Here is a 26,454-nt window from a genome sequence, read left to right as displayed (position 1 = left end):
CTGGGATGTAGAACTCTGAGTTGGAAGAACATAACCAGTAATCCCATGCCATTTATAGTCTTAGGCGATCATAATCTCTTTGAAACTGTCTCCTCATCTGAAAGAGTAGGGGTGACAATCAATTATGTTGCTATGAGAACTGAATACTAAAAAATGTATGTGAAAATGCTTTATAAACCATAAAGATTCCTAAAACATGAGTAATTATTATACTAGAAAATTACTGACAAAAATGACAGATTATGACGTCCTTAAAAATAAGAGTACAATGACAATTATTTTAAAAATAGATTCTACATTTCCAATAGTTTTAATAAATAAAATACATTTTTTCCTACAATATATCAAAAAATAAATTGTGATATCATGGCATGTAAAAGACATAAATAAAAGACAAATGTTCACTGAAATGTTAAGAACTCAGTTCTTAAAATTAATAATTAAGTTAATAAGGTTAATGCTAAGGTTAAAATCATTTAATAAACAGATTAGTCTGTGATCTGAATAGTGGAGATTAAAGTGGCCAAGTTAACCTTTTTCTAAAAAGAAAAGAACAGCATACATTTTAAAATGCTGGAAATGATTCGTGAAATCACTGCAATTAATTTCCTGTAGTTAATGTTTCTGTTTGTCTTTCCACAGCTGTTAACTATTTTTGGTTTTATGTTTACAAAAGACAAATCACTAATAAAAATCATAAACAACAAAAACTGCACAAAAGTTTTCTGCTATAAACCCATTTTGTGATATATACAAAATACTACTCACTTGAAACTCATTCAAGTTCAGAAACAAAAGAATTACTATGACTTACTGAGTTTATTAAGGAATTCAAGGTAGAAAAAAATTCTCAGGGACCATCTATCCTCATTTCCTCTGAAATAATAAAAGATGATCACTGAATTCAGGAAACAAGCACAACACTTTTAGATAATCATTTGCTGGCCTTGGCTAGTTGGCTTAGCAGTAGAGTGTTGGCCCAGTGTGTGAAAGTCCTGGGTTCAATTTCCGGTCAGGGCACACAGGAGAAGTGACTGTCTGCTTCTCCAACCCTCCCCTTCTCTCTCTCTCTCTCCTCTTCCCACAGCCACAGCTCCAGTGGTTCGAGCAATTTGGCTCTGGTTGCTGAGGATGGCTCCATGGCCTTGTCTCAGGCACTGAAATAGCTCTGGTTGGAGCAATGGAGCAGCAGCCCCAGATAGGCAGAGCATCGCTCCTACAGGGGACTTGCTAGATGGATCCCAGTTGGGTGCATGCGGGAGTCTGTCTCTCTGCCTCCCTGCCTCTCCACCTCTAAAAATAAATAAATAAATAGATAGATAGATAGATAGATAGATAGATAGATAGATAGATAGAAAATCACTTGCTAAAACAGAAATTTTTATTAAAAAATCAATTTTGTTTCTCCATCTTTTCTTTATTTTTTTAAAAAATTGTCTTACCTTTGTCTTAATTACCTGTCTACTCACATGGTCCTTAACCTATTGTAAATAGCCTAATAATTCTACTAAATCTATTTCCCAAAATCAAAATCATATTATATAAATAATAGCTGATGTTTAAAGAACATTTTCTAACATTCTTCCAAATGCCTTACTTGCATTATTTCATTTAATCCTCAAAATAATCTCATGAGACAAGACTTTCACACCTTCTTTTTATTTTTTATTTTTTGGTGTGGAGCCTAGGGAACAAAGACGAAGGGAGATCTAGGGTTTGATGCCAGCAGTCTAGCTCCATGCTCTTAACTGTGATAAGACTAATTTTTTTAGTCAGTGATCATCATTATAACACTACAGTGCTTCCTTCCAGAGACTATTAGTTGGCTTTCATACATCACGCCTTTGGGGTTGCTCTTTAGTGGCTAGCATTCTCAATATTCTTCTTTTGGCCTCTTCTCTCTAACCCTGGGCAATCTCATCCATTTCTACACATTCAGCCACAACCTCTAATGTGAGGCCTCTGAAATTCCCCTCTCAAACATGGCCCTCACTTGGGAGTAACAAACTCTCAAAAGCAAACCCAAACATTTAGATCTGTAAAAATCAATCAAAATCAACATTATAAACAATTTCATTCCCACCCACTCTGTCCTTCTTAACCTTTTCTTCCCCACAGCTGTTCAGGTTCATCCCTGAGCCTCTTGCTCTGAACAGGCGCCTGGTGCCAAGTTCTGTCCTAACTTGCAGGCTGCCTGTATCCATTCCTTCATGTTCATTCCCATTCACTGTATCACAATAGCTTTATTGTCTACTTGGAGTATCAAAATCAGTTCCTGGCCACATTTCACCAGTCCAAGTCTTAACATGACCAATCAAATAGAGCTGCTTTGATTATTCATCAAAAGTCTACAGTGTTTCCCATTCATTGCTAAATAACAAAAACTTCTTCACCTACTCTTCAAGACTAAGATCTACACTGAAATAATGATTTTTTAAAAGCTTTGCTTTCAGGCTTACAATTTTTTATGCTCCAGTTCAAGATTACTTGCTGTTTCTCAAACACATCCTCCGTGTTTTCTGGCTTCTGTGTTTTTGTTCACACATCCTTCACATGAACAGATCATACCCAACCTCAGTTGTCCATGTCCAAGTCACCCATCTCTGTTCATCTTCCTGACTTACTCATAAACAGATGTGGTTTCTCACCTCCTCCCATCTGTTCCTCTTTTGTACTTATCACATCCTAATTTATTATAGCTATTTATAGCCTGGCCTTTTAAAACTTTCACATTCCGCAGAGTGTTTGTAGACATCTCCTTCGCAAGCACTGTTTTAGTCATCTCCACATCTTCCTCTCACCAAAAGCTACCACATGCCTTGGCTCCATACATGTGTCTGAATTAAATCAGTGAAGGGGAATAAAACACTTTCTTCCCCGTAAGAACATAATGTGTTTTTACCCCACACTGTCACTCCCATTCTGGCAGCCCACACTGCTCCCCATCTCCCTCACAGACTATAAGCCGGCATACTGCGTACTGAGCATTACTCAGAGGTAGGTGCAAGCAGACGGCATTTTTTCCCAGTGATTCAATGTTATTGAAGAGATTTATCACAGGTTCTGAGAAACTGTAAAATAGATCCACCCAATCTGCTTTGACTAGTGCTGTAATGAGACAAGCATTCCCAGCAGAGACATCTTTCTCCTGGTGAAACAGTAACTCGGACTAAAGAGAAGCGCTTTAAAATGAGGTCTTCTGTAGACGGAAGAAGAGCTTACAGACACTGGAGAGGCAGGGCCACAGAAACAGGTCAGGCTACGGGACAAAAGCATGTGCCATCCCCCACTTTACACACAGGTCAGACTCAGTCACATGAGATCCTGATATTAAGACGCGCAGGTTGAGTGCTGGAAGCTTCCTCTTTATTATGGAAAACATACAACAATAGCAGAAGTAGACAAAATGACATAATGAACTTACATGTACTTCTCATCCAGATTAAAAATTATCAACTCAGATCCAATCCCATTCATTTATACTCCCATTACTATTATTTTTTTTCATTGCTATTATTTTTAGTAATATCTTGATATATAATTCACATACTGTACCATTCAGCCATTTAAAGTATACAGTTCAATGGTTTTTAGTATCTATATTTGTGGTTAGCAACTATCATCACACTTTCTAAACATTCTCATCACATAAAAAAGAAAACCTGTACCCATTAAAAGTTACTCCCCATTTACTCTCACTTTAGGTAACCACAGGTCCACTTTCTGTCTCTATGGCTTTGCCTATTCTCAATATTTCATATAAATTGAATCCATCAATATGTGGTCTTTTGTGACTGGTCTCTTCCATGTCAGATAATGTTTTCATGGTCCATTCATGTTGTAGCAATACCAGCACTTCATTCCTTTTTATTGACAAATAATATTCTATCATATAAATGAACCACATTTATCTATACATTCATTAGTTGGTGGACATACACTTCTTTCCACTTTTTGGCTATTATAAATAATGCTGCTATAAATGTTAGTGTATAAATTTCTGTGTAGACAGGTGTCTTCAATATACTTGGGTACATACTAAAGGAGTGAAAATCGAGGGTCAGCCTGACCGGTGGTGGCACAGTCAACTTGAAATGCTGAGGTCTCAGGTTCGAAACCTAGAGGTCACTGGCTTAAGCGCAGAATCATCAACATAATTCTAAGGTCACAGGTTTAAGCCCAAAGGTCACTGGCTTGAGCAAGGGGTCACTGGCTCGGCTTGAGGCCTCCAGTCAGGGCACATATGAGAAGCAATCAATAAACAAATAAAGTGAAGAAACTACAAGTTGATGCTTCTCATCTTCTTTCTTTCTCTTCTCTCCCTTTCTGTCTCTCTCTCTCTCTCTCAAAATTGATTAAATATACATATAGTATATATAAATTCATGGGTCAAATGGCAACTTTAATATTTTTAGGAACTGTAGACTTACTCCAAAGTGACTGTATATTCCTATATGCAACAAATGCAGAATCCAATTTCTCCAGGTCCTCACCAATACTGGCTATTATTCATCTTTTTGATTGACCCTAGACAATGTGAAGTGATACTTCACTGTGGTTTTGATTTGCATTTCTGTGATTACTAGTGATGGCTGAGCAGCTTTTCATGTGTTTATTGACCATTTGCTATCTTCTTTGGAGAAATGTTTATTTGGGTCCTTAACCCATTCTTCAACTGATGGTTATATTATTATTAGAAAGGCATTCTTAATGAAATATTATAAATGATTTGCAAGCTTTTCTCCCATTCTGTATGTTTTTTCACTTTCTTTTTTTTTTTTTTTTTTTAAATAATTTTATTTTTTTTACTGGGGTGACATCAATAAATCAGGATACATATATTCAAAGATAACAAGTCCAGGGTATCTTGTCGTTCAATTATGATGCATACCCATCACCCAAAGTCAGATTGTCCTCTGTCACCTTCTATCTTGTTTTCTTTGTGCCCCTCCCCCTCCCCCTTTCCCTCTCCCATTCCCCCCCTCCCCCCCCCCAACCACCACACTCTTATCAATGTCTCTTAGTTTCACTTTTATGTCCCACCTACGTATGGAATAATGCAGTTCCTGGTTTTTTCTGATTTACTTATTTCGCTTCGTATCATGTTATCAAGATCCCACCATTTTGCTGTAAATGTTCCGATGTCATCATTTCTTATGGCTGAGTAGTATTCCATAGTGTATATGTGCCACATCTTCTTTATCCAGTCGTCTATTGACGGGCTTTTTGGTTGTTTCCATGTCCTGGCCACTGTGAACAATGCTGCAATAAACATGGGGCTGCATGTGTCTTTACGTATCAATGTTTCTGAGTTTTTGGGGTATATACCCAGTAGAGGGATTGCTGGGTCATAAGGTAGTTCTATTTTCAGTTTTTTGAGGAACCACCATACTTTCTTCCATAATGGTTGTACTACTTTACATTCCCACCAACAGTGTATGAGGGTTCCTTTTTCTCCACAGCCTCTCCAACATTTGCTATTACCTGTCTTGTTAATAATAGCTAATCGAACAGGTGTGAGGTGGTATCTCATTGCTGTTTTGATTTGCATTTCTCTAATAGCTAAAGAAGATGAGCATCTTTTCATATATCTGTTGGCCATCTGCATTTCTTCCTGGGAGAAGTGTCTGTTCATATCCTCTTCCCATTTTTTTATGGGATTGCTTGTTTGTTTGTTGTTGAGTTTTATGAGTTCTTTGTATATTTTGGATATTAGGCCCTTATCTGAGCTGTTGTTTGAAAATATCATTTCCCATTTAGTTGGCTTTCTGTTTATTTTGTTATCAGTTTCTCTTGCTGAGCAAAAACTTCTTAGTCTGATGTAGTCCCATTCATTAATTTTTGCCTTCACTTCTCTTGCCATTGGAGTCAAATTCATAAAATGCTCTTTAAAACCCAGGTCCATGAGTTGAGTACCTATGTCTTCTTCTACGTACTTAATTGTTTCAGGTCTTATGTTTAGATCTTTGATCCATTTTGAGTTAATTTTTGTACAGGGGGAGAGACTGTAGTCCAGTTTCATTCTTTTGCATGTGGCTTTCCAGTTTTCCCAGCACCATTTATTGAAGAGGCTTTCTTTTCTCCATTGTGTGTTGTTGGTCCCTTTATCAAAAATTATTTGACTATATATATGTGGTTTTATTTCTGGACTTTCTATTCTGTTCCATTGGTCTGAGTGTCTATTTTTCTGCCAATACCATGCTGTTTTGATTGTCGTTTTTCACTTTCTTGATAGTATCCTTTGGCATAGTAAATATTAAAATTTTGATGATATGCAATTTATTTTTTTCTTTTGTTTCTTGTGCATTTAGTGTCACATCTAAGAAACTGGTGCCTGATTCAAGCTGATAACGACAGATATCTGTTTTCTTTAAAAATATAATTGTTTTAGTTCTTATACTTAAGTCTTTGTCCTAGTTTCAGTTAATTTTTGCATGTGACATGATGTGAATATCCAGTTGTCTTAGTACCGTTTGTTCAAAGTAGATCAAGATCCAGAAAGCTCTTCCATGCCCCTCCCTTGTCTATAGCTCTACTTCCCCTGCAAATGTACATTCACTCACTCTACCCATCAGATATACCCCCTGCCAGAGCTGTGCCACCTGCAGTATAACCCTCTCACCAAATATTCCTTTTTATAAGTCTTCTTAATAACTGTGAACCTGAATAAACATAATAGAATTCTGCTGCCTGAGTCCATATATCCCACCTTCCCTCTTAACAAAAAAGAGTAATTTCCTACTAATTTGGCCAAGGAAAACATATCTTATCATCCTTCCTTGGGTCTAAAAATGTTATTGCTTTGTACTCAGTCCCAGTCAGTGCAAAAAAAAGAAAAAAACATTGGCTCAGTGGTAGACTGTCGGCCTGGCATGCAGGGGTCCCGGGTTTGATTCCCGGCTAGGGCACACAGGAGAAGTACCCATCTGCTTCTCCACCCCTCCCCCTCTCCTTCCTCTCTGTCTCTCTCTTCCCCTCCCGTAGCTGAGGCTCCATTGGAGCAGAGATGGCCCAGGCACTGGGGATGGCTCCTTGGCCTCTGCCCCTGGCGCTGGAGTGGCTCTAGTCGCAACAGAGCGACGCCCGAAGGGGCAGAGCATCACCCCTGGTGGGCAGAGCTTCGCCCCTGGTGGGCGTGCCGGGTGGATCCCAGTCGGGCGCATGCGGGAGTCTGTCTGACTGTCTCTTCCCATTTCCAGCTTCAGAAAAATACACACACACACACAAAAAAGAGATGAATAACAAATAAAAATGAGTAAAAAATATTAATGGGCACAGCGCAGAAGAGAAAATCCAAATGGCTAAAAACATCTGAAAAAGATGTTCAACCTTTTCAGTAATCAGGGAAATGAAAATTAAAATCACAAGTCATGCCATTATATCCCTATCAAATTGGGGGCAAAGTTGGATAAGACCAAATATTAATGAAATCCCAAACAACTGTAGCCTTACCCATTACCCATTTCCAGTGAGCATGCAAACTGGTATCACTACTGTAGGACCTAATCCGGTATGTTGCAGAGCTGGAATGAAGTGACCCTTCGGTATACATATGCCCAATGACATCAAGCATGTGTCCCTAAGAGACAAGTTCCAGGAGAGTCATAGGGTTACTTTCCATAACAGAAAATAAAGGTAGTATGTTTAATGGTTTTTTCATAGAAGGAAACAGATAAATGCTGGTATTTTCATACAATAATATGAACATTGTACATAGTGAAATGACTGAGCCACATTGTTGAGGGAAAAAAAGAAAATTATCCAAAAATACCTACACAGTAGTACATCATTTTTTTTTTAATTTTTTTATTTTTATTTATTTATTTTTTACAGAGACAAAGAGTGAGTCAGAGTGAGGGATAGGCAGGGCCAGACAGACAGGAACGGAGAGAGATGAGAAGCATCAATCATTAGTTTTTCATTGTGCGTTGCAACACCTTAGTTGTTCATTGATTGATTTCTCATATGTGCCTTGACCGTGGGCCTTCAGCAGACCGAGTAACCCCTTGCTGGAGCCAGCGACCTTGGGTCCAAGCTGGTGGGCATTTGCTCAAATCAGATGAGCCCGCGCTCAAGCTGGCGACCTCGGGGTCTTGAACCTGGGTCCTCTGCATCCCAGTCCAACGCTCTATCTACTGCACCACCACCTGGTCAGTAGTACATCATCTTTACATAAAACTCAACAGTATAAAGTATGAGATGTGTTAGACAGCCATGCATATGTAGTATATATGAGATTCAAGGGTATACTAAACACATTATTCAAAACAGTGGTTCCTCCTGACACAAAGAAAAAGGGAAGATCCTGGCCCGGGGTGCAGTGGAAAGACTGTTGCCCTGGAGCACCAAGTCAAGCCTGGTCAGGACACATACGAGAAGTAATCAATGGCACAAGTAAGTGGAACAATGAGTTGATGCTTCTCTCTCTCTCTCAAAAAAAAAAAAAAAAAAGAGAAAGAAAAACAAATGAAGGGTCCTGAAAGGCATTAATAATATTCTGTTTCTTAAGCTGAATGGTAAGTACGTGTTTGCTTCATGAATCTGGATATCTAATAGATATGCATGTTTATTCTATAAATGAAGTATATCACTAATGAGTCTATCACACATAATAATACTTAGTAAAATGAAAAACAGTAAGAAAATTACCCACAATATAAAACAGATGGGTAACTTTAATACTGGAAAATATTAAAGAAAAGGAAATATGAAGGTCAAGTCAAATCAAACCAGGCAGCAGCAACAAGTAGGAACAGTTAGACAAATCCTGAAAAAGAAGCATGATGAGGGGAACAAGTCCTACCAGATATTTTAGTGATAATGTGGAAGTGAGGAAGGTGGCAAAAGCCAGAAGAACCTTAAATAGAAATGTATAAACAACTTAAAAGTTTTTGTGGCAAAACTGCTGAAAGCAGTCAAGGGACAAATGACAGGCTAGAATACAATAGTGAGAGTTCTGGCATATAGGCTTTATTTCCCTCATATATAAAATACTCCTAAAAGTCAATCAGAAAAAGACCCAAAACACAAGAGGGAAAAAAGTAAAAAATATAGGTATCTTCAGAAAAAGATGCACGCATGGCTGCAAAACATAAGGAAATCAAACTGACTCACAGAGAAATGAAAACCAAACTATACCATCTAACCTAGCAGGGCATCAGGATAAAATTTGATAAACTGCACAAAGGAGGATGTAACAGGTACCCTTGGGCCCTCTGTGGACAGCAATTCAGATGCAGATGAAATGGCTAGGACTTATTCCTCAAATATATCTGCATACACGTTCAATGACATATAATAGGTTATTATCTGTATCAGTGTTACTGTATTCATGTTTTTATGTTAACAAAAGTTTGTTCTCTATGCAGAACATATGATGTTCACTGATCAGCTGTTCAGGTGAGGTGAGGGAGCCAACAGCAAGAGAACATGCAGGAGGACTAATTTCTTGGTTGGCTTAAGGCAGCTTTACAGGACCATCTTTCATCTAACAGGCAAGAAGTTAGAAAAATACTCAGAAAATAGAAAAGAGGGAGAATCTTAGAAGGTATTGTATATTCTTTCATTCATCAAATAATATTTACTGAGCAACCATTATTAACAGACAATTTGGAGACATGGCAGCACATAAATGGAGTCTGGGTGGAAGCAATCAGACAAATAATTACACAGCATTCTAAGCAGAAGAAAAAGCACATGCCAAGGCATTAGTGAGAAGGATCAGGTCAGCTTGAGGATTAGTGTTGGTACAACACAAACCACTCCACAAATGGGCAAATAGTAAGCTGTCAAAGCCTCCCTTACTATGAATGTCACATTCAGAATTTATTTTAAAATGTGATGCACCACTAGAGGATTTTAAACAGAAGTACTGTAAAGTTAAGATTTATTTTTATATAGAACCAGATGAAAAATGGGTTAGAAAAGAAGACCAGTCAAAATACTACTGAAAACTTCTGGGGGACAGACATCAGTCTCTGGAAAAAAAGACTGTGGTGCCTGACCTGTGGTGGCGCAGTGGGTAAAGCGTCAACCTGGAAACACTGAGGTTGCCGGTTCAAAGCCCTGGGCTTGCCTGGTCAAGGCACATATGGGAGTTGATGCTTCCAGCTCCTCCCCCTTCTCTCTGTCTCTCTATCCTCTCTAAAAATAAATAAATTAAAAAAAAAAGACTGTGGTGGCAGTGGGGAACAAGACATAGACACACTAAAAGTTATTTAGGCACTAAAACACAAAAGACTCAGTAATAGATCCAATTTAAAAGTGAGACACAGGAGGTAATTTAGATCACTAGTACTCAAGTTTTCATGGCAGCTGGAACACCTGTTAAAAATATAAGTTCCTGGGCCCACACTCACAAGGTTCTGATTTTGCAGGTCTAAATTCATGCTGGAGCTTGAATTTTTAAACCAGTATCCTAGCAATTCATATACTGATGACTCTCCCACCACATTCAGGAACGCACTGATTTAGAGGACTCCCAAAATCCTGGCTTGCATAAAAGAGTGGATTAGGTTGAAACAGGGGTTTTCCACTGGATAAAGCACAGACCTGGAACTCTGAGGTCGCCAGTTCAAAACTCTAGGCTTGCCCAGTCAAGGTACATAGGATTGATGCTTCCTGTTCCTCTCCCCTTCTCTCTGTCTGTCTGTCTCTCTCTCTCTCCTCTGTAAAATGAATAAAGTCTTAAAAATAAAAGAAATGGGGGTTTCCCATTTTATGGGAAGAGTAAACAATGAGGGAAATAGAAGCCAGTATGCATTAATGTGTGGGTGCTCCTCAAAGCTCTGTGAAGGCTGATGCACAAAGGTGGACCACGTCTTCTGGGCACACGTGACATCCAGGATCTGAACTATTTCTATAGCACTACCTAAATGGGTCTTTCTGATAGAAGCAGTTCACCAGCTAAGTGTCATATTTGCCTCCGAAACATGACTGGACTTAGAATGCTGGGAGGCTGAGACTTCCAAGCATGTCAGCAGCATACACTGTCCTTGCTGGCCCTGGCTGCCTCTATCACGATACCCCACACCTCCTACACCACCTGGCCCCAGCCATGCATCTTTTACCCCTCTTATACCAGCTTGGCTTGCTCCCTTACTAGACACAGGTCTTTGATAAACCATCTAAAATAATAACTTTCCTTTTTAAAATTCATTAATAGATGTGAACTTTTAGAGCAGTTTTAGGTTCACAGCAAAACCGAGCAGAAGCTACACAAGTTCCCCATGTTTTCCCTTCTTAGCATCTCCTTACTTTGCAGCAGCACAAGATGCTCCAGGCTTGTCTTGTACATTCCCTGCCCCAGTCCTGGAGACAGCCATTTCTCCAAGGATCCCTGGTCTCTTTTATTGGAGAATGGTATTAGGAGCCAAGACCTGGGTGCTGGGTGTTTGTTGCTCATTGAATGTCACTGCTTCTAGGCCCTCTCAGCTGACAGAGCCAGGGGATAGACGTGTGTACTCTGGTCCATGTATACACACACATCTATGAACACTTCTCACTGTAGCCACCAGTATGTATATGAAGCTGAGCATGAGTTCATGCTGATGTCTCCAGTATGATCCATCACCCTGTGGGTCATCTCCACGGCCTCCCCTTGTTTATATGTAACGTCCCTCCAGCAGCGAGATACCTGGATCTCCTACTGGCCACAGCTACCCAACCATTCTGCTTCAGCACACATCACGGTAGTCACAGCTATTGACTTGAACCCTGTGCTCAGTTGTTTCTATCCTTCCCCATTGCTTTATTCTTCTCCATCACGCTTCACACCACCTGATTCACTGATTTTCTGTTTTCCTCCTCCATGACAACGGGGACTTTTACAGCTGGGTCCCCAGCACCTAACACTGCCTTAAACAAAGTAAATATGCAATAAATATTAGCTGAATTAGTAAATGAATAAAAACTCTTTATGCTTATCATCATAATTAAGCAGGTCTCAGTCAGGCCTTCCCTATTCAGCAATACATTATCTAGCCTTGAGATATTGCATCTACTTCAATTGAATTATAATTGTAAAATTTACACTTTTCATAAATTCAACGAGCTTCTCCTCAGTTGCTTTAATTATAACCATCTGAAACAGCGAAACAGTCACAATCACAGCTTCTATTTCTCCTCTAAGACCTGACTTGAACCCCCCTTCCCACCACTCTTCCTCCCCCCAAACCTAACCCTCCAGGACATTGTCAACTTCACTTAAATTTGCTAGATACTTTTGTTTTGAGCCATCTATTGATAAATGTTTTCATATTTTTTTAATTTAGAAATTAAATTTAATGAATGACATTGATCACAGGTTTCGGGTGAACATCTCTATAGCATTTGAACGGTTGATTGTGTTGTGTGCCCATCACCCAAAGTCAAATCATTTTCTGTCACCTTATATTTGTCCCTCTACTCTCCTCCGCTGCAACACCCTCCCCTGGTAATCACTTCACCTTTATCTCTGTCCATGAGTCTCAGTTTTATATCCCACCTATGTGTGAAATCACATACAAAGTTCTTAGCTTTCTCTGATTTACTTATTAGTTCACTCAGTAAATGTTCTCGAGGTTCATCCAGGTTGTTGTAAATGGCACACATTTGTTAGGAACATGAATAACATAATCACTATCATAAGTTCAAATCAGAGTTAAATAAGGAATTATATAAAAATTAAGCTATAGATTTTTAATCAATCTTTCAAAAGAACTGTGAGGGCACATAAAATAATTTTTGGAAAAAGTACACAGATTTGCTCTCTGTTCCTTAGCGTGGAAGCCTGAGCTTTAAGAACAAAGACTAATAGGAAACATATGGAAAAGATCAGTAACGAGATGAAATCTTGGCCCAGACAAACACGGTCCGCCACGTTTCACATACCACTGTCTCAAACAATAGATGAGATTTTTCATTATTGCCAGAGAACCACTTGGAATATTGTACACTTTTTAAAAAACTGAAGTATAACAAAATAAATATTATTTGTAAAAACCTAATGGAAAACACTATTTTGATGGAAAATAAAAAGGGAAACGAATTCCAAGATTTACTTTACCTTATTAGTTTGCACAAGCTTAAAAAAATCTCACAAAGAATGAACTCAAAGATCACTGCCAAGAGACACAAGTTAACTCTCTGTTGAAAATATGAAAACATTACTATAAAAATATAGCATTTAGGCAGTCAACTGTTACTCTTCAGGAGAAACAGCTCAGTGAAACCAGAAAACTTTCTACATCTGCAAATTAAAGGTAATAGCAATTGGTCAGCAGATGTTCCTAATTCTATTTTATTCAGTCCTGTAAGATTACTTCTTGTACTACCAAAAACAGGCAAATCAGAGATATATCTTCATAAAGGTAAAAAACTGACTTCTATACCGAAGAGACTAATTTTTATTTTAAAAGTTGTTAGAAGCCATTCTAATGAGTGTATTTGGGAGGAAGGTGATAGCTGATAGAAAAGAAGGTACAATAGTTTCTGTGGAAAAGTTATATACTTAATCTATGTCACCAATGACAATCTATTTCATTTAAACTAGAGGTGAAATGCTATGTTTCTAATCCTAGTCCCTTGTCTTAATGAAAGGAAGCACTGGTCTGAACAAAGGGTACCAAACAAGCAAGGTCTCGAGATGACTCTGAATTCCACCTTAAATTGCTGAGACACTGAGCTCCATGTTACAGAGGACCTTAATTTGAAGAATTCTTTGGCATGAAAATGAAAATAAAAACAGTAATCAGTACATGCCGTTTCATTTAGTTCTGTTTGCCTTTCAGACTGAGAGGAAATTCTTACCACACCTCAAAACCAAAGTTAAGGGGAAAAGAAAGAAGAAAGCCACATAAATCTGACCAAGAACTCAAGCATCTTAATTCAAATCCACAAAGTTTTGGATAATGAAAAGAAATACATAATTGTAATTCAACCCAAGTGTTTTCCAGGCAGATTATATTTGCTTAAATTGCTACAGTGATTCAAGAAACAGCCTTATTTGAACAAACAGTTACTGTGGATTTTTAAGAGACTCAGTTAAGAATTTAGGAATCTCTGATTCATTTACAGGATTTGCAAATTCATCAACCCCTGAAAACTAAGGCAAACTCAACAGGTATGACAATAAAATAATTTTCAATTTTTTAAAGAAAGTATTCCTACTGTTAAAAATAAAAAAAGTATATTTGATTTGTTTAGCATTAAAATAGGTTGCAGCCATCATAAAAGCATAACTTTGAAGCAATGTCTGTTAGAAGCTACATTAAAACTTTGATTAGCCAAATGATTCAGGGAAAGAAGTATTAGAGTGAATTTAATTTTCTAATTTAAGATCTACCCAATAAATAACCTTTGTTTATATATTTTTGTTTTGAAGGAAAGATTCTTAGGTTAATGAAGTAATTTTTTGTGCCTTTCTGCCTTTCAACTTTAAATGACAAAAACCTGACAAATGCTTTGAGCCATACATCTGAGCAGTGCTAGAGACTCTGGTGGTAGAGAAGATGGGTGTTTGCACAAATTTCACTAGAAATTTTCTCAAATTTTCTCCATTCACCAAATTCCTGGTATTAGAATGATTTTGTTTTATTTGCCTATTTTTCAAAGGGAAATGAGAGTGTTCCTTCTAGTACTGAAGGATCTAGTTTCTTGGGTTTCGGTTAATTGAGATTTAAATGTAATATGGCTAAAAATAATTGAAATGTGCATATTTTTAATAGCAAAAGTCTTACTTCCTTAGGCCTTGGGTATCATAGTGATGGTATACTAATTTTACAGAGTTAAATTTGAAACCGCTTTAAAAAAAACTCTGTACCATACCCTAATGCTTGGTTTCTTATGGTCCAGTTTTTAGGTATACCAAGAAAATAGTTGTGTATTTTAAAATAAAAAAAATGCAATGAGGCTTTCCAATTAACTTTCAAGAGCAAAGCTCTATCTTATTTTAATTTTAATTGGAACATTCCTGATGAAAGCATGAGTGCTTTTTTCCAAGTTAGAGAAGTGTGATAACATAGAAATTTTATAGCTATAATATAAAAATTTCATATTAATGGATAATTTTTTAAACTGGTAACTCGTATTCCACTTTCTTTTCCACATTTGTTATTTTTCTACCACACAATTTAATAGGAAAGTGAAGAATACAGTATATTGTGATGGAAACATATTCAATAGTCAAAAGAACAGCCACATTTTCTGTGACTATGTTCATTTAAAGAAACCACTGCAAAAATAAATGCCTAGAAAAATATCAACATTAGTAGTGATAAGCATCATTAATGAGATGAAATCTATAATTTATTAATATAATCATTCATTCAACAAAATTTTGAGCATTTATACCAGTGATAGTCAACCTGGTCCCTACCGCCCACTAGTGGGCGTTCCAGCTTTCATGGTGGGCGGTAGCGGAGCAACCAAAGTATAAATAAAAAGATAGCCTGACCAGACGTGGCGCAGTGGATAGAGCGTCGGACTGGGATGCGAGGACCCAGGTTCAAGACTCTGAGGTTGCCAGCTTGAGCGCAGGCTCATCTGGTTTGAGCAAAGCTCACTGGCTTGGACCCAAGGTCGCTGGCTCAAGCAAGGGGTTACTCGGTCTGCTGAAGGCCCACAGTCAAGGCACATATGAGAAAGCAATCAATGAGCAACTAAGGTGCCGCAACGAAAAACTGATGATTGATGCTTCTCATCTCTCTTCATTCCTGTCTGTCTGTCCCTACCTATCGCTCTCTCTGACTCTCTCTCTGTCTCTGTTAAAAATAATAATAATAATAATAATAAAATAATAAAAAGATAGATTTAACTATAGTAAGTTGTTTTATAAAGATTTATTCTGCTAAACTTAGTGAAAATCCAACATAAAGTACTTAGTAATTATATTATATGCTTTAACTTGCTGTAACTCTGCTTTATAAATTTTATAAAGTAAAGTTACTTCCCTACTTTATAAATCACCGTTACTGTGGAACCGGTGGGCGGTTAGAAAGTTTTACTACTAACAGAGATACAAAAGTGGGTGGTAGGTATAAAAAGGCTAACTACCCCTGATTTATACAATGTGAATTGTACTAGATTCTGTAAAAAATTAGAGCTCAGGAGATGAGATGATTGACAGTGAATTATACTGTTTGCTATGAATTATCCTACAAGAAACAAGGCATAAATTGTAGAGTACAAAAGAATCAGAAGTAATAAAAATATGCTTAGCAAGTGACTGGGAAAAGACTAGTTGAATGAAGATTTGGATGAAAAGAAATGAGATCATCATAATGTAAAATTATCATGGGTGAAGTTGAAGAGTAAGAGGAATAGAAAATAATGGACATAGAGATGGAAATAGGATGGAGTTAAGACCAGAAAGCTACACTAACAGTCAAAAGGGTGTGGGACCAGGTTAAGATACAGGATCACAGTCCTTAAGGGATAAGGACAATGATGATGAGTTCAGATTCAGAAGAGAAACCTTTCTTCTTAGGTGGTCTTCAAAAGCAAAGAGCAAGCACCAAAAATCCCTTTATTTCCAGAGAGACCCCCATCATCATAAGGTCTTTTTTAAATTTATTGATTTTTACAGAGAGAGGAGGTGGGAGGGCAGGGAATGACAGTAGTTGCTTCACTCTAGCTGTTCATTGGTTACTTGTCATATGTGCCTTGACCAGGCAAACTCAGGGTTTCGAATGGGCAACCTCAGTGCTCCAGGTCAGTGCTTTACCCACTGTGCCACCACAGGCTGGGCATCATCCTGAGGTCTTGATTCCAGGTCAAAGGTATGCAGTTAGGTACAGGATCAAAAGTATCATCTAGGTCTACTTTTTACCCAATCATTTATCATAATTATCAACAACAGAGTCATAACTTTTAATCCTCAGATGTAAGGTTTCTAAGTGATGACTGCTAATGTTCCTATCACAAGAATAAAATTCAGAGTTCTCATGAGCAACAACACTATTGATAGTTCAACTGTGTTACGGTAAGCTTCTGAGACCACCTAACTGCCCTGACCCCACACAGCTGCACAGCTCTCCTTTGTGTCTACATTCATCTTTCTGGGGCACAGCAACCTTACAGAACCCCAATTTCATGGTGCAGTGAGACTGACATGAAGTATAACAAATACTTTAAAAAGTTAGTATACTATACCATAATGAGTATAATAAAATACGAATTTAATGCTTAAGTTATTACCAACTAGTGAATAAAATATTTAGGCCTGACCTGTGGTGGCGCAGTGGATAAAGTGTCGACCTAGAATGCTGAGGTCGCCGGTTCAAAACTCTGGGCTTGCCTGGTCAAGGCATATATGGGAGTTGATGCTTCCTACTCCTCCCTACCCCTTCTCTCTCTGTTTCTCTCTCTCTCTCTCTCTGTTTCTCTCTCTCTCTCTCTCTCTCTCTCATTCTCTCTCCTCTCTAAAAATTAATAAAAGTAAAAAAAAAATATTTAGGATGACCTATCCCCACTCCTGCTAACAAGCCCATGCCTGGGCCAGATGATGACTATAAAGACGTCCCTGCCTCCCTCAAGCAGAGTTAAGCCACCAATTCTGACAGTACTGGTGTAGCTGCTGTAATCCACAGTTCTTTCAGCCTGAGAATATGGTTCACTGTTGTGTCTCTCTTGTCCACTAAACTGCATTCTCTTTACCCAAGGGGCCATGCCTTCACATCCTCTTCATTTCTGTAGTCCCCACCAAGCATAGCGCCTCACTCCTATTAATAATTCAAGACATTCATTCGTTGGGCAGAGACTCAACCAAACTAAAAAACCACTAATTTTGTAAGGTGCTTTCCTAACCACATTCACACCACGCAGATGAAAGGGCACTCCCAATCAGACCCCCTGGGAGCTTCCCAGCCCAAAGTCTAGGCCAGCATTTAACATTACCCTCTGGAATAAGACCACACTCTTTCCTTCACTTTTCCTCCTCCCAGGACTTTCTCCTACTTCAGCAGAAACACTGCTGTGTGACTTCACGGCTCAACTATGTATATTAATAAATTCAATAGGTGTTTAGTCCCCGAGTGTAAACTCCTTAGGTCAGAATTCAGGCCCTACAGATTTTGGTCCAGACTACTCTAACAGTTTTATTTTGCTCCTTCAACAGTTAACTACCAGTTCTCCAACATCCCATCCTTTACTGCTTATATGTTTTTGTTTGTTTCTAGTATCTGGAAATCTCCCTATCTCCTTCCATGAGTACCCTAATAGTCTTTCAAAGTCTTGTTCAAATGCCACATCCTCCATGAATCACACAGTTTCATGAAATAATGGATGTCTATTTAGCTTTTAACAGGAACTTTATGAATTTCAAAGTCAGATTGTTTAAAAATATCAAGCCATTGCTATTTTGTCATTTCCGTAGATAGGGGTAAGATGAATATATAATGAAAAATATATTAGAGTAAACAATTGATCCTGAGGTTTTCGAGGCTTGTCTAGTTGAAAGGGAAGGGAATTGCCTAAGTAGATGCTGGGCAGCACATGAATGGTCATGAACATAAAGTTAAATAGACTGGCACAGGCCCTGTTTTTTTCTTGCTATTTTCAGCTGCCTGAGTCAGGCCAAGAGTAAATGTAGGAATGAAGTAACCATTCCAACTAGAGGTTGGTAAGAAGGAACTGGATGTACTGGGAGGTATGGAAAGGGGTAATGAAAAGATAGTAGGATCTACATATTTTAGGTCCTGCTGAATTGAAGAATTACTGCAGCTAGAGGTACTATACAATGAGTGAGTTATAAAGACAGAGTGTGAGGGGTTGAGGCACTAGCAATGACAAGGCCCACGGTGTGGAAGCATGGAAAAGAATGGAAGGAGGGGAAGACTGGAAGAAATGTAACTGAAAGAAAAAAGATGAAGGGCCTCTACCTACTGCAATTCCCAAGTACACACAATGCTTACATTCTACCAGGTTTTGGTTTCTGATAAGTAAAGAAACAAAAGACTGAGATGCTTGTGTCTACAGCAACCTTTCTAAAATTAGGTGCTATCAGAGAAAATTTAAGTAACTCTTTTCTCAGTTATGCTGTTGATCAAAAATAGTTACTACCATTCTAGGTAAATAGGAGATAACTCATTTTATTACATACCGTAATGTGTTACAACATTTATTCTCTCTTGAAATCCTGGATGAAAAGGACAGAGAAAAGCGGCCTCAGAATAAAAGAGGCATATGCCTTTTTAAGAATAACATATTTAGCCTGACCAGGTGGTGGCACAGTGAATAGAGCGTCGGACTGGGATGTAGAGGACCCAGGTTCGAGACCCCGAGGTCACCAGCTTGAGTGCAGGCTCATCTGGTTTGAGCAAGGCTCACCAGCTTGGACCCAAGGTCGCTGGCTCAAGCAAGGGGTCACTCGGTCTGCTGTAGCCCTGCGGTTATATGGCACATATGAGAAAGCAATCAATGAACAACTAAGGTGTCATAACGAAAAACTGATGATTGATGTTTCCCATCTCTCTTTGTTCCTGTCTGTCTGTCCCTATCTACCCCTCTCTCTAACTCTCTCTCTGTCTCTGTAAAATAAATTAAAAAAAAAATAAATTAAAAAAATAACATATTTATTCTAGCTAAATCATTTTAAACTTGCAAAGTACATTTATGTACATATCTCATATAACCTTAACAACGACCAGGTGAGATAAACAGGCAGGCAATTATTCTTCTTATTTTATTGACAGATATGGTAAAGGACTTGGCCATCATTAAGTGACAGGACTTAAATGAAGGTTTACAGGCTCCTCACCCAGTCAGTACAACTCCAAGTTCCAGCAAGAATACAACTGTCTCTCACACTGAGTCCTCTGTCCTGTACAATCCCACCCTACGCACACCCTTCTGTTCAGTGCCTCACACGTCTCTCTGAATCTCCACTTGACCTAAACTCCTGGGATACAAGATACAAGTGAGATTGTTTTTAGTATCTGTGTATATAGAAGTTAGTTCAAAAGTATTAGTGATGGCCCTGGCCCGTTGGCTCAGCGGTGGAGCATCAGCCTGGCGTGCGGGGGACCCGGGTTTGATTCCCGGCCAGGGCACATAGGAGAGGCGCCCATTTGCTTCTCCACCCCCCTTCTTCCTCTCTGTCTCTCTCTTCCCCTCCCGCAGCCAAGGCTCCATTGGAGCGAGGATGGCCCGGGCGCTGGGGATGGCTCCTTGGCCTCTGCCCCGGGTGCTGGAGTGGCTCTGGTCGTGGCGGAGCGACGCCCCGGAGGGGCAGAGCATCGCCCCCTGGTGGGCAGAGCGTCGCCCCTGGTGGGCGTGCCGGGTGGATCCCGGTCGGGCGCATGCGGGAGTCTGTCTGGCTGTCTCTCCCCGTTTCCAGCTTCGGAGAAGTGCAGGGAAAAAAAAAATTTTTTTTTAAAAAGTATTAGTGAAAAGAAGGAAGCTAGGAAGGTAAAAAGAAAAATGTATAGAATAACCTATTAGAAACTAAAACTTGGCCTGACCTGTGGTGGCGCAGTGGATAAAGCGTCGACCTGGAAACACTGAGGTCGCTGGTTCGAAACCCTGAGCTTGCCTGGTCAAGGCACATATGGGAGTTAATGCTTCCTGCTCCTCCTCCTCTCTCTCTCTCTCTCTCTCTCCTCTCTAAAAATCAATAAATAAAAATAATAATTCTAGAACATTTAAAAAAAAAAGAACCAACTTTAAAAAAAAAAAAGAAACTAAAACTTGATAGAATGTAATTATGTATGTATTTTGGGATCTGAATTAATTGTGCAAGTAGACACAAGAGGAAAAATAATTGAATATTGGAAACTGTTTCACAGGGAAAATCTGAAGTCATGGTTAGGTGTGGAAAGAAAATAAAAAGAGAAAACATAACAGCTATTTTTAGTATCTCAAGCTCTCACATAAATGAAAGTGTTTCATATTCTCCCAAAAAGCAAAAAAGAACAGCAAACAGAAGCTGCAGTGGGAAATATTTGATTACTATTAAGAAAGAATCTTAGGTAAAAGCTCTCTCACTAAAACATAGGGTCTTTCCACTCGTCGGTAGAGGCCATCACCAAAGGACCAGTCAGTGAGAACACCCATCATTTATAGTGGAGAAAACTTCAGCTTTACCGTTGAGAGGCATCACTATATACAGTAAAGTATAGTAAACCAGCAGGACAAACTGAGATTCTCTTAAAAGATGGTTATTTATTCTGGTTCAATGCAATATGTGACTTTAAAAAAGAAAAAAAAAATCTTACTGCTACCTAAACGTTAATTTTGCCATGAGCATTGCCCATTCATTTGGACATTCTTTTATATGTTTCAATACAGGGATAGATATTATATGTTTTATGTAACTGTCAACTTATATAAAAAATGTTCTAAATTTCACTTATTTTTCCCACAATTTATTTTCTTTCTTCCTTGCAATAGGACAAAAAGAGACTATGGGCTTTTTAAGTCCAGTATGTATCCTTATCTTCTTTCTCGGAGTCAAAGTATACTGCCAATATGAAAGTTATCAATGGGACGAAGATTATAACCAAGAGCCAGATGATGATTACCAACCAGAATTCCATTTTCATCAAAATGTGGACTATGGAGTGCCTTTTCATCAGCCTACTTTAGGCTGCATCAGTGAATGCTTCTGTCCACCTAACTTTCCATTATCAATGTACTGTGATAATCGCAAACTCCACAGCATCCCAAAAATTCCAGCACACATTCAGCAAGTCTATCTTCAGTTTAATGAAATTGAGGCTGTGACTGCAGATTCATTCATCAATGCAACTCATCTTAAAGAAATCAATCTCAGCCACAACAAAATTAAATCTCAAAAGATTGATCATGGTGTTTTTGCTAAATTGTCAAACCTACTACAACTTCACTTACAGCATAACAATTTAGAAGAATTTCCATTTCCTCTTCCTAAGTCTTTGGAAAGACTTCTTCTTGGTAACAATGAGATCTCCAGACTGCAGACAAAAGCCGTGGATGAGCTGGCAAACTTGACCATGCTTGATCTCTGTCATAATCATCTTGAAGATTCTATGTTACAAGAAAAAAACTTTGCCAAAATGGAAAAATTAATGCAGCTTAACCTATGTAATAACAGATTAGAATCTATGCCTCCTGGTTTGCCTTCTTCACTGATGTATCTATCTTTAGAAAATAATTCAATTTCTTCTATACCAAAAAATTATTTCAATGGACTTCCAAAACTCCATGCTCTAAGAATGTCACACAACAAACTACAAGGCATACCATATAATATTTTTAATCTTTCCAACCTGATAGAACTCAATGTTGGACACAACAAACTGAAGCAAGCATTCTACATTCCAAGAAATTTAGAACACCTATACCTAGAAAATAATGAAATTGAAAGTATGTAAAATTTCTTTTCTTTTTTTTTTTTTACAGAGACAGAGAGAGTCAGAGAGAGGGATAAACAGGAACGGAGAGAGATGAGAAGCATCAATTATTAGTTTTTCATTGCGCATTGCGACACCTTAGTTATTCATTGATTGCTTTCTCATATGTGCCTTGACGGTGGGCCTTCAGCAGATCGAATAACCCCCTTGCTTGAGCCAGCAACCTTGTGTCCAAGCTGGTGAGCTTTACTCAAACCAGATGAGTCCACGCTCAAATTGGTGACCTCAGGGTCTCGAACCTGGGTCCTTCCACATCCCAGTCTAACGCTCTATTCACTGCACCACCGCCTGGCCAGGCAATTTCATTATTTTTTAAAGACAAAATGTTTACAGATCTATGCTTTATACATTGATGAAAATGGTTGTTTTGAAGTTTCTAGGAAAATGGCAAAAATTGACCCCAGAGAAAGATGTGCTAGAAAGTTCATAGCCATTTTTATTAAAAATTTTATCACCTTAAATATTGAGAAATAGTACTATAGAGTATATGAAGAAATATGAGTATCCTGAGCAATGTGGCTAGGAAAATGGCATAAATAGCCCCAAGAAAAGGTGTAAAGTTTAGTTTTATCTATTGAATTCTATCACTTTGAACATTGAGAAAGAGTATTGTACTCTATATGAAGAACTATGAGTATTCTGAATAGTGGGACTATAGGTAACTTTCACTTTTCCTTTTGAGACTGTTTGTACTAAGAATTTATTATTTATTACTTAACTTACTAAATTTCCAATGAAGCATCACTTATTTCAATAATATAAAACTCATTTAGTTTTTTCTTCATTTTATTATTTGGTTACTGTACAAATAATTAAACCTAATTCCACTTGTAAGTATTTTAATTAAAACTACACCTATATAACATTTTAATAAAATCTAATACAGGATTATGAATGTAATATAGCAGAATTAATTTTTATTTTGTATTTTTCAGATATCAATGTTACAGTGATGTGTCCGACCATTGATCCACTATATTACCACCGTTTAACATATATTCGTGTGGACCAAAACGAGCTAAAAGAGCCAATAAGCTCATACATTTTTCTCTGCTTCCCTCATATACATACTATTTATTATGGTGAACAAAGAAGCACTAATGGTCAAACAATACAACTGAAGACACAAGTTTTAGGGAGCCTTCCAGATGATGACGACAGTGAAGATCATGATGATCATTATGAAGGCTTAGACCAAGAAGGATCGGAAGAAAATGTTGACCCTCTCTATTATGGAAGTCAAGAATGGCAAGAAATTATATAGGTATACATTTACGACTTCACAAAACTTATAGCTCACAATAAAATGTGAAGAATTATGTGTTAGTATAAGATCAAATACTTGAATTTAGGTTGGTACTCAAAATGATACAAGTCTTTAGAAATATAAATTAGAATGACAAATAGAAATCAAAAATTAAACTTTAAACATAAATGTTTTATCATATTGAGAACGAGTGTGCCATTTCTATTGACAGTAATTTTTGTAAGAATGATGAAAGAAGTAACATTAGAAGCTCTGAATTATTGGCCCTTGCCGGTTGGCTCAGTGGTAGAGTGTCGGCCTGGCATGCGGGAGTCCCGGGTTCGATTCCCAGCCAGGGCACACAGGAGAAGCGCCCATCTGCTTCTCCACCCCTCTCCCTCTCCTTTCTCTCTGTCTCTCTCTTCCCCTCGCGCAGCCAAGGCTCCATTGGAGCAAAGTTGGCCTGGGCGCTGAGGATGGCTCTGTGGCCTCTGCCTCAGGCGCTGGAATGGCTCTGATTGCAGCAGAGCAATGCCCCAAGATGGGCAGAGCATCGCCCCCTGGTGGGCGTGCCGGGTGGATCCCGGTCAGGCGCATGCGGGAGTCTGTCTGACTGCTTCCCGTTTCCAACTTCAGAGAAATACAAAAAAGAAAAAAAAATCTAAGAAAAAAAAAAAAGAAGCTCTGAATTATTATAAGGATAGTTTTTAAATGCCAACTGGTACATTAATGGAATAGGCAGCCATTCACTTAAGGAATAGATTATCATAAAATCAATGAATCTTATTTTTCTTTCAGAGCATCAAAGCAACAAAATTTTAAACCCTGTATTTGGATAACTAAAAAAAAACACAAAAAAAAAAACAAATTAATCACATTCTGTATTTAGCAAAATTTAGCAATTGTCCAAAACAGTCTTTACTGTGTTTCAATTTACCTGGGATGTTTTAATAATAAATTCACTAGAGAAAGTTTCTTTGTTTTAGTTAGTAAAGATTTGCTAAAAGCCTGACCAGGCGCTGGCGCAGTGGATAGAGCATAAGACTGGGACCCAGAGGACTCAGGTTCGAAACCCTGAGCACACTGGTTTGAGTGCGGGCTCACCAGCTTGAACACAGGGTGTCTGGCTTGAGTGTGGGATCACAGACTTCACTGCATGGTCGCTGGCTTGAAGCCCAAGGTCGCTGGCTTGAGCAAGGGGTCACTTGCTCTGCTATCGTCCCCCAGTCAAGGCACATATGAGAAAGCAATCAATGGACAATTAAGGTGCTGCAACGAAGAACTGATGCTTCTCTTCTCTCTCCCTTCCTGTCTATCTGTCCCTATTTGTTCCTCTCTGTCTCTCTCTCTCAAAAAAAAAGATTTGTTAAAAAAAATAACTGCTTTATTCACAAAGTTGAGCTAATGTTAGCACAACAAAATATATCAACATTATTAAACACTTATTTTTCTAGCAATTAGAAACATAAACGCGCCCTGGCCGGTTGGCTCAGCGGTAGAGCGTCGGCCTAGCGTGCGGAGGACCCGGGTTCGATTCCCGGCCAGGGCACATAGGAGAAGCGCCCATTTGCTTCTCCACCCCTCCGCCGCGCCTTCCTCTCTGTCTCTCTCTTCCCCTCCCGCAGCCAAGGCTCCATTGGAGCAAAGATGGCCCGGGCGCTGGGGATGGCTCTGTGGCCTCTGCCCCAGGCGCTAGAGTGGCTCTGGTCGCAACATGGCGACACCCAGGAGGGTCGCAACATGGCGACGCCCAGGATGGGCAGAGCATCGCCCCCTGGTGGGCAGAGCGTCGCCCCCTGGTGGGCGTGCCGGGTGGATCCCGGTCGGGCGCATGCGGGAGTCTGTCTGACTGTCTCTCCGTTTCCAGCTTCAGAAAAGTGCAAAAAAAAAAAAAAAAAAAAATTAAAAAAAAAAAAAACATAAACGCGTATCAATGTTTATTTACAGTGTTAAAGCTAAATAAAGTTCCTTTAAAGTCTGAACAAAAAATGGGCTTGACATCCTCTTTAAAACTTTAGAAATCACATATTATTTAATCTATCAATTTGAAATATTTAAAGTATACCTTATAATAAAGATGATCTAATTGCTGTGGAAAACTTTCTTAATATCAAACTACCATGTCATAGAATTCCTCAGGTAAGGAATAAACTCAAACCTAGGCTGCCTATACAGGGAACCCAAAGAACAAGCAATAACAATGTGCACAATATGCAAAGACCAGAGAAGTTAAACTGTATTTTAGAAGCAGTTTTCAAGGAGCAAGTCATTATTTTTCTGGAGATGACAGTTTTAAATGAAGCCTCTAGTGCTCTTTATACTTTTAAGTTATTAGCATAACTTAAAGAAACAGTACCCACCTGTCCCCAGGAAAACAATCCAAATTAACACAGACAACATTCATTCTTTCATTTAACTAACATTTATCAAGTCATTTTGTGTGTAAGGCTTAGCAGTGAGGTCAAGAAAGAGAGTACCTATGTGCGACCATGACACCTAAGATGCAGGCGTGAAGATAAAGATCAGAGCAAAATGCTAGTGATGTGGGTAAGGCACACTTTATAATTTAAAATTAAAAAAATAATAATAATAAAGGGCACCACTACCCTTTTATTGAAATTTTTAAAAATAGGGTTTATAAATTAAAGTTTTTTTATTATGAGCTAATTTGTGGAAAATACAGTGGGTGTTTTAGGAAATAAGAAATATAAGAGGCCCTGGCCGGTTGGATCATCGGTAGAGTATCAGCCCGGTGTGTGGATGTCTTGGGTTCAATTTCCAGCCAGGGCACACAGGAGAAGCACCCATCTTGCTTCTCCATCCTTCCCCCCTCCTTTCTCT

General features: G+C 38.6%; 2 protein-coding genes across 7 annotated transcripts in view; one reads left to right on the top strand and one right to left on the bottom strand.

Moving 5' to 3' along the window:
• The window catches only part of CENPP (centromere protein P), a 261,199-nt gene that overhangs the window by 145,424 nt on the left and 89,321 nt on the right, over nt 1-26,454 (bottom strand). The window lies entirely within an intron of this gene.
• On the top strand, nt 13,783-25,349 carry OMD (osteomodulin). Of its 2 annotated transcripts, XM_066257455.1 has the most exons (3): nt 13,783-14,101; nt 21,367-22,320; nt 23,303-25,347. In XM_066257455.1, the coding sequence occupies exons 2-3, from the start codon at nt 21,381-21,383 to the stop codon at nt 23,629-23,631; spliced, it is 1,269 nt and encodes a 422-aa protein (XP_066113552.1). In that variant the 5' UTR covers nt 13,783-14,101; nt 21,367-21,380; the 3' UTR covers nt 23,632-25,347. The 2 variants fall into 2 exon arrangements, with proteins under 2 accessions (XP_066113552.1, XP_066113553.1); XM_066257456.1 differs by lacking the exon at nt 13,783-14,101 and having other exon boundaries at nt 23,303-25,349.

Source organism: Saccopteryx bilineata, chromosome 2 (assembly GCF_036850765.1).
Source record: "Saccopteryx bilineata isolate mSacBil1 chromosome 2, mSacBil1_pri_phased_curated, whole genome shotgun sequence".
In the NCBI taxonomy this organism is placed as follows: Eukaryota; Metazoa; Chordata; class Mammalia; order Chiroptera; family Emballonuridae; genus Saccopteryx; species Saccopteryx bilineata.
This window is presented reverse-complemented; position numbering and strand designations above follow the sequence as displayed.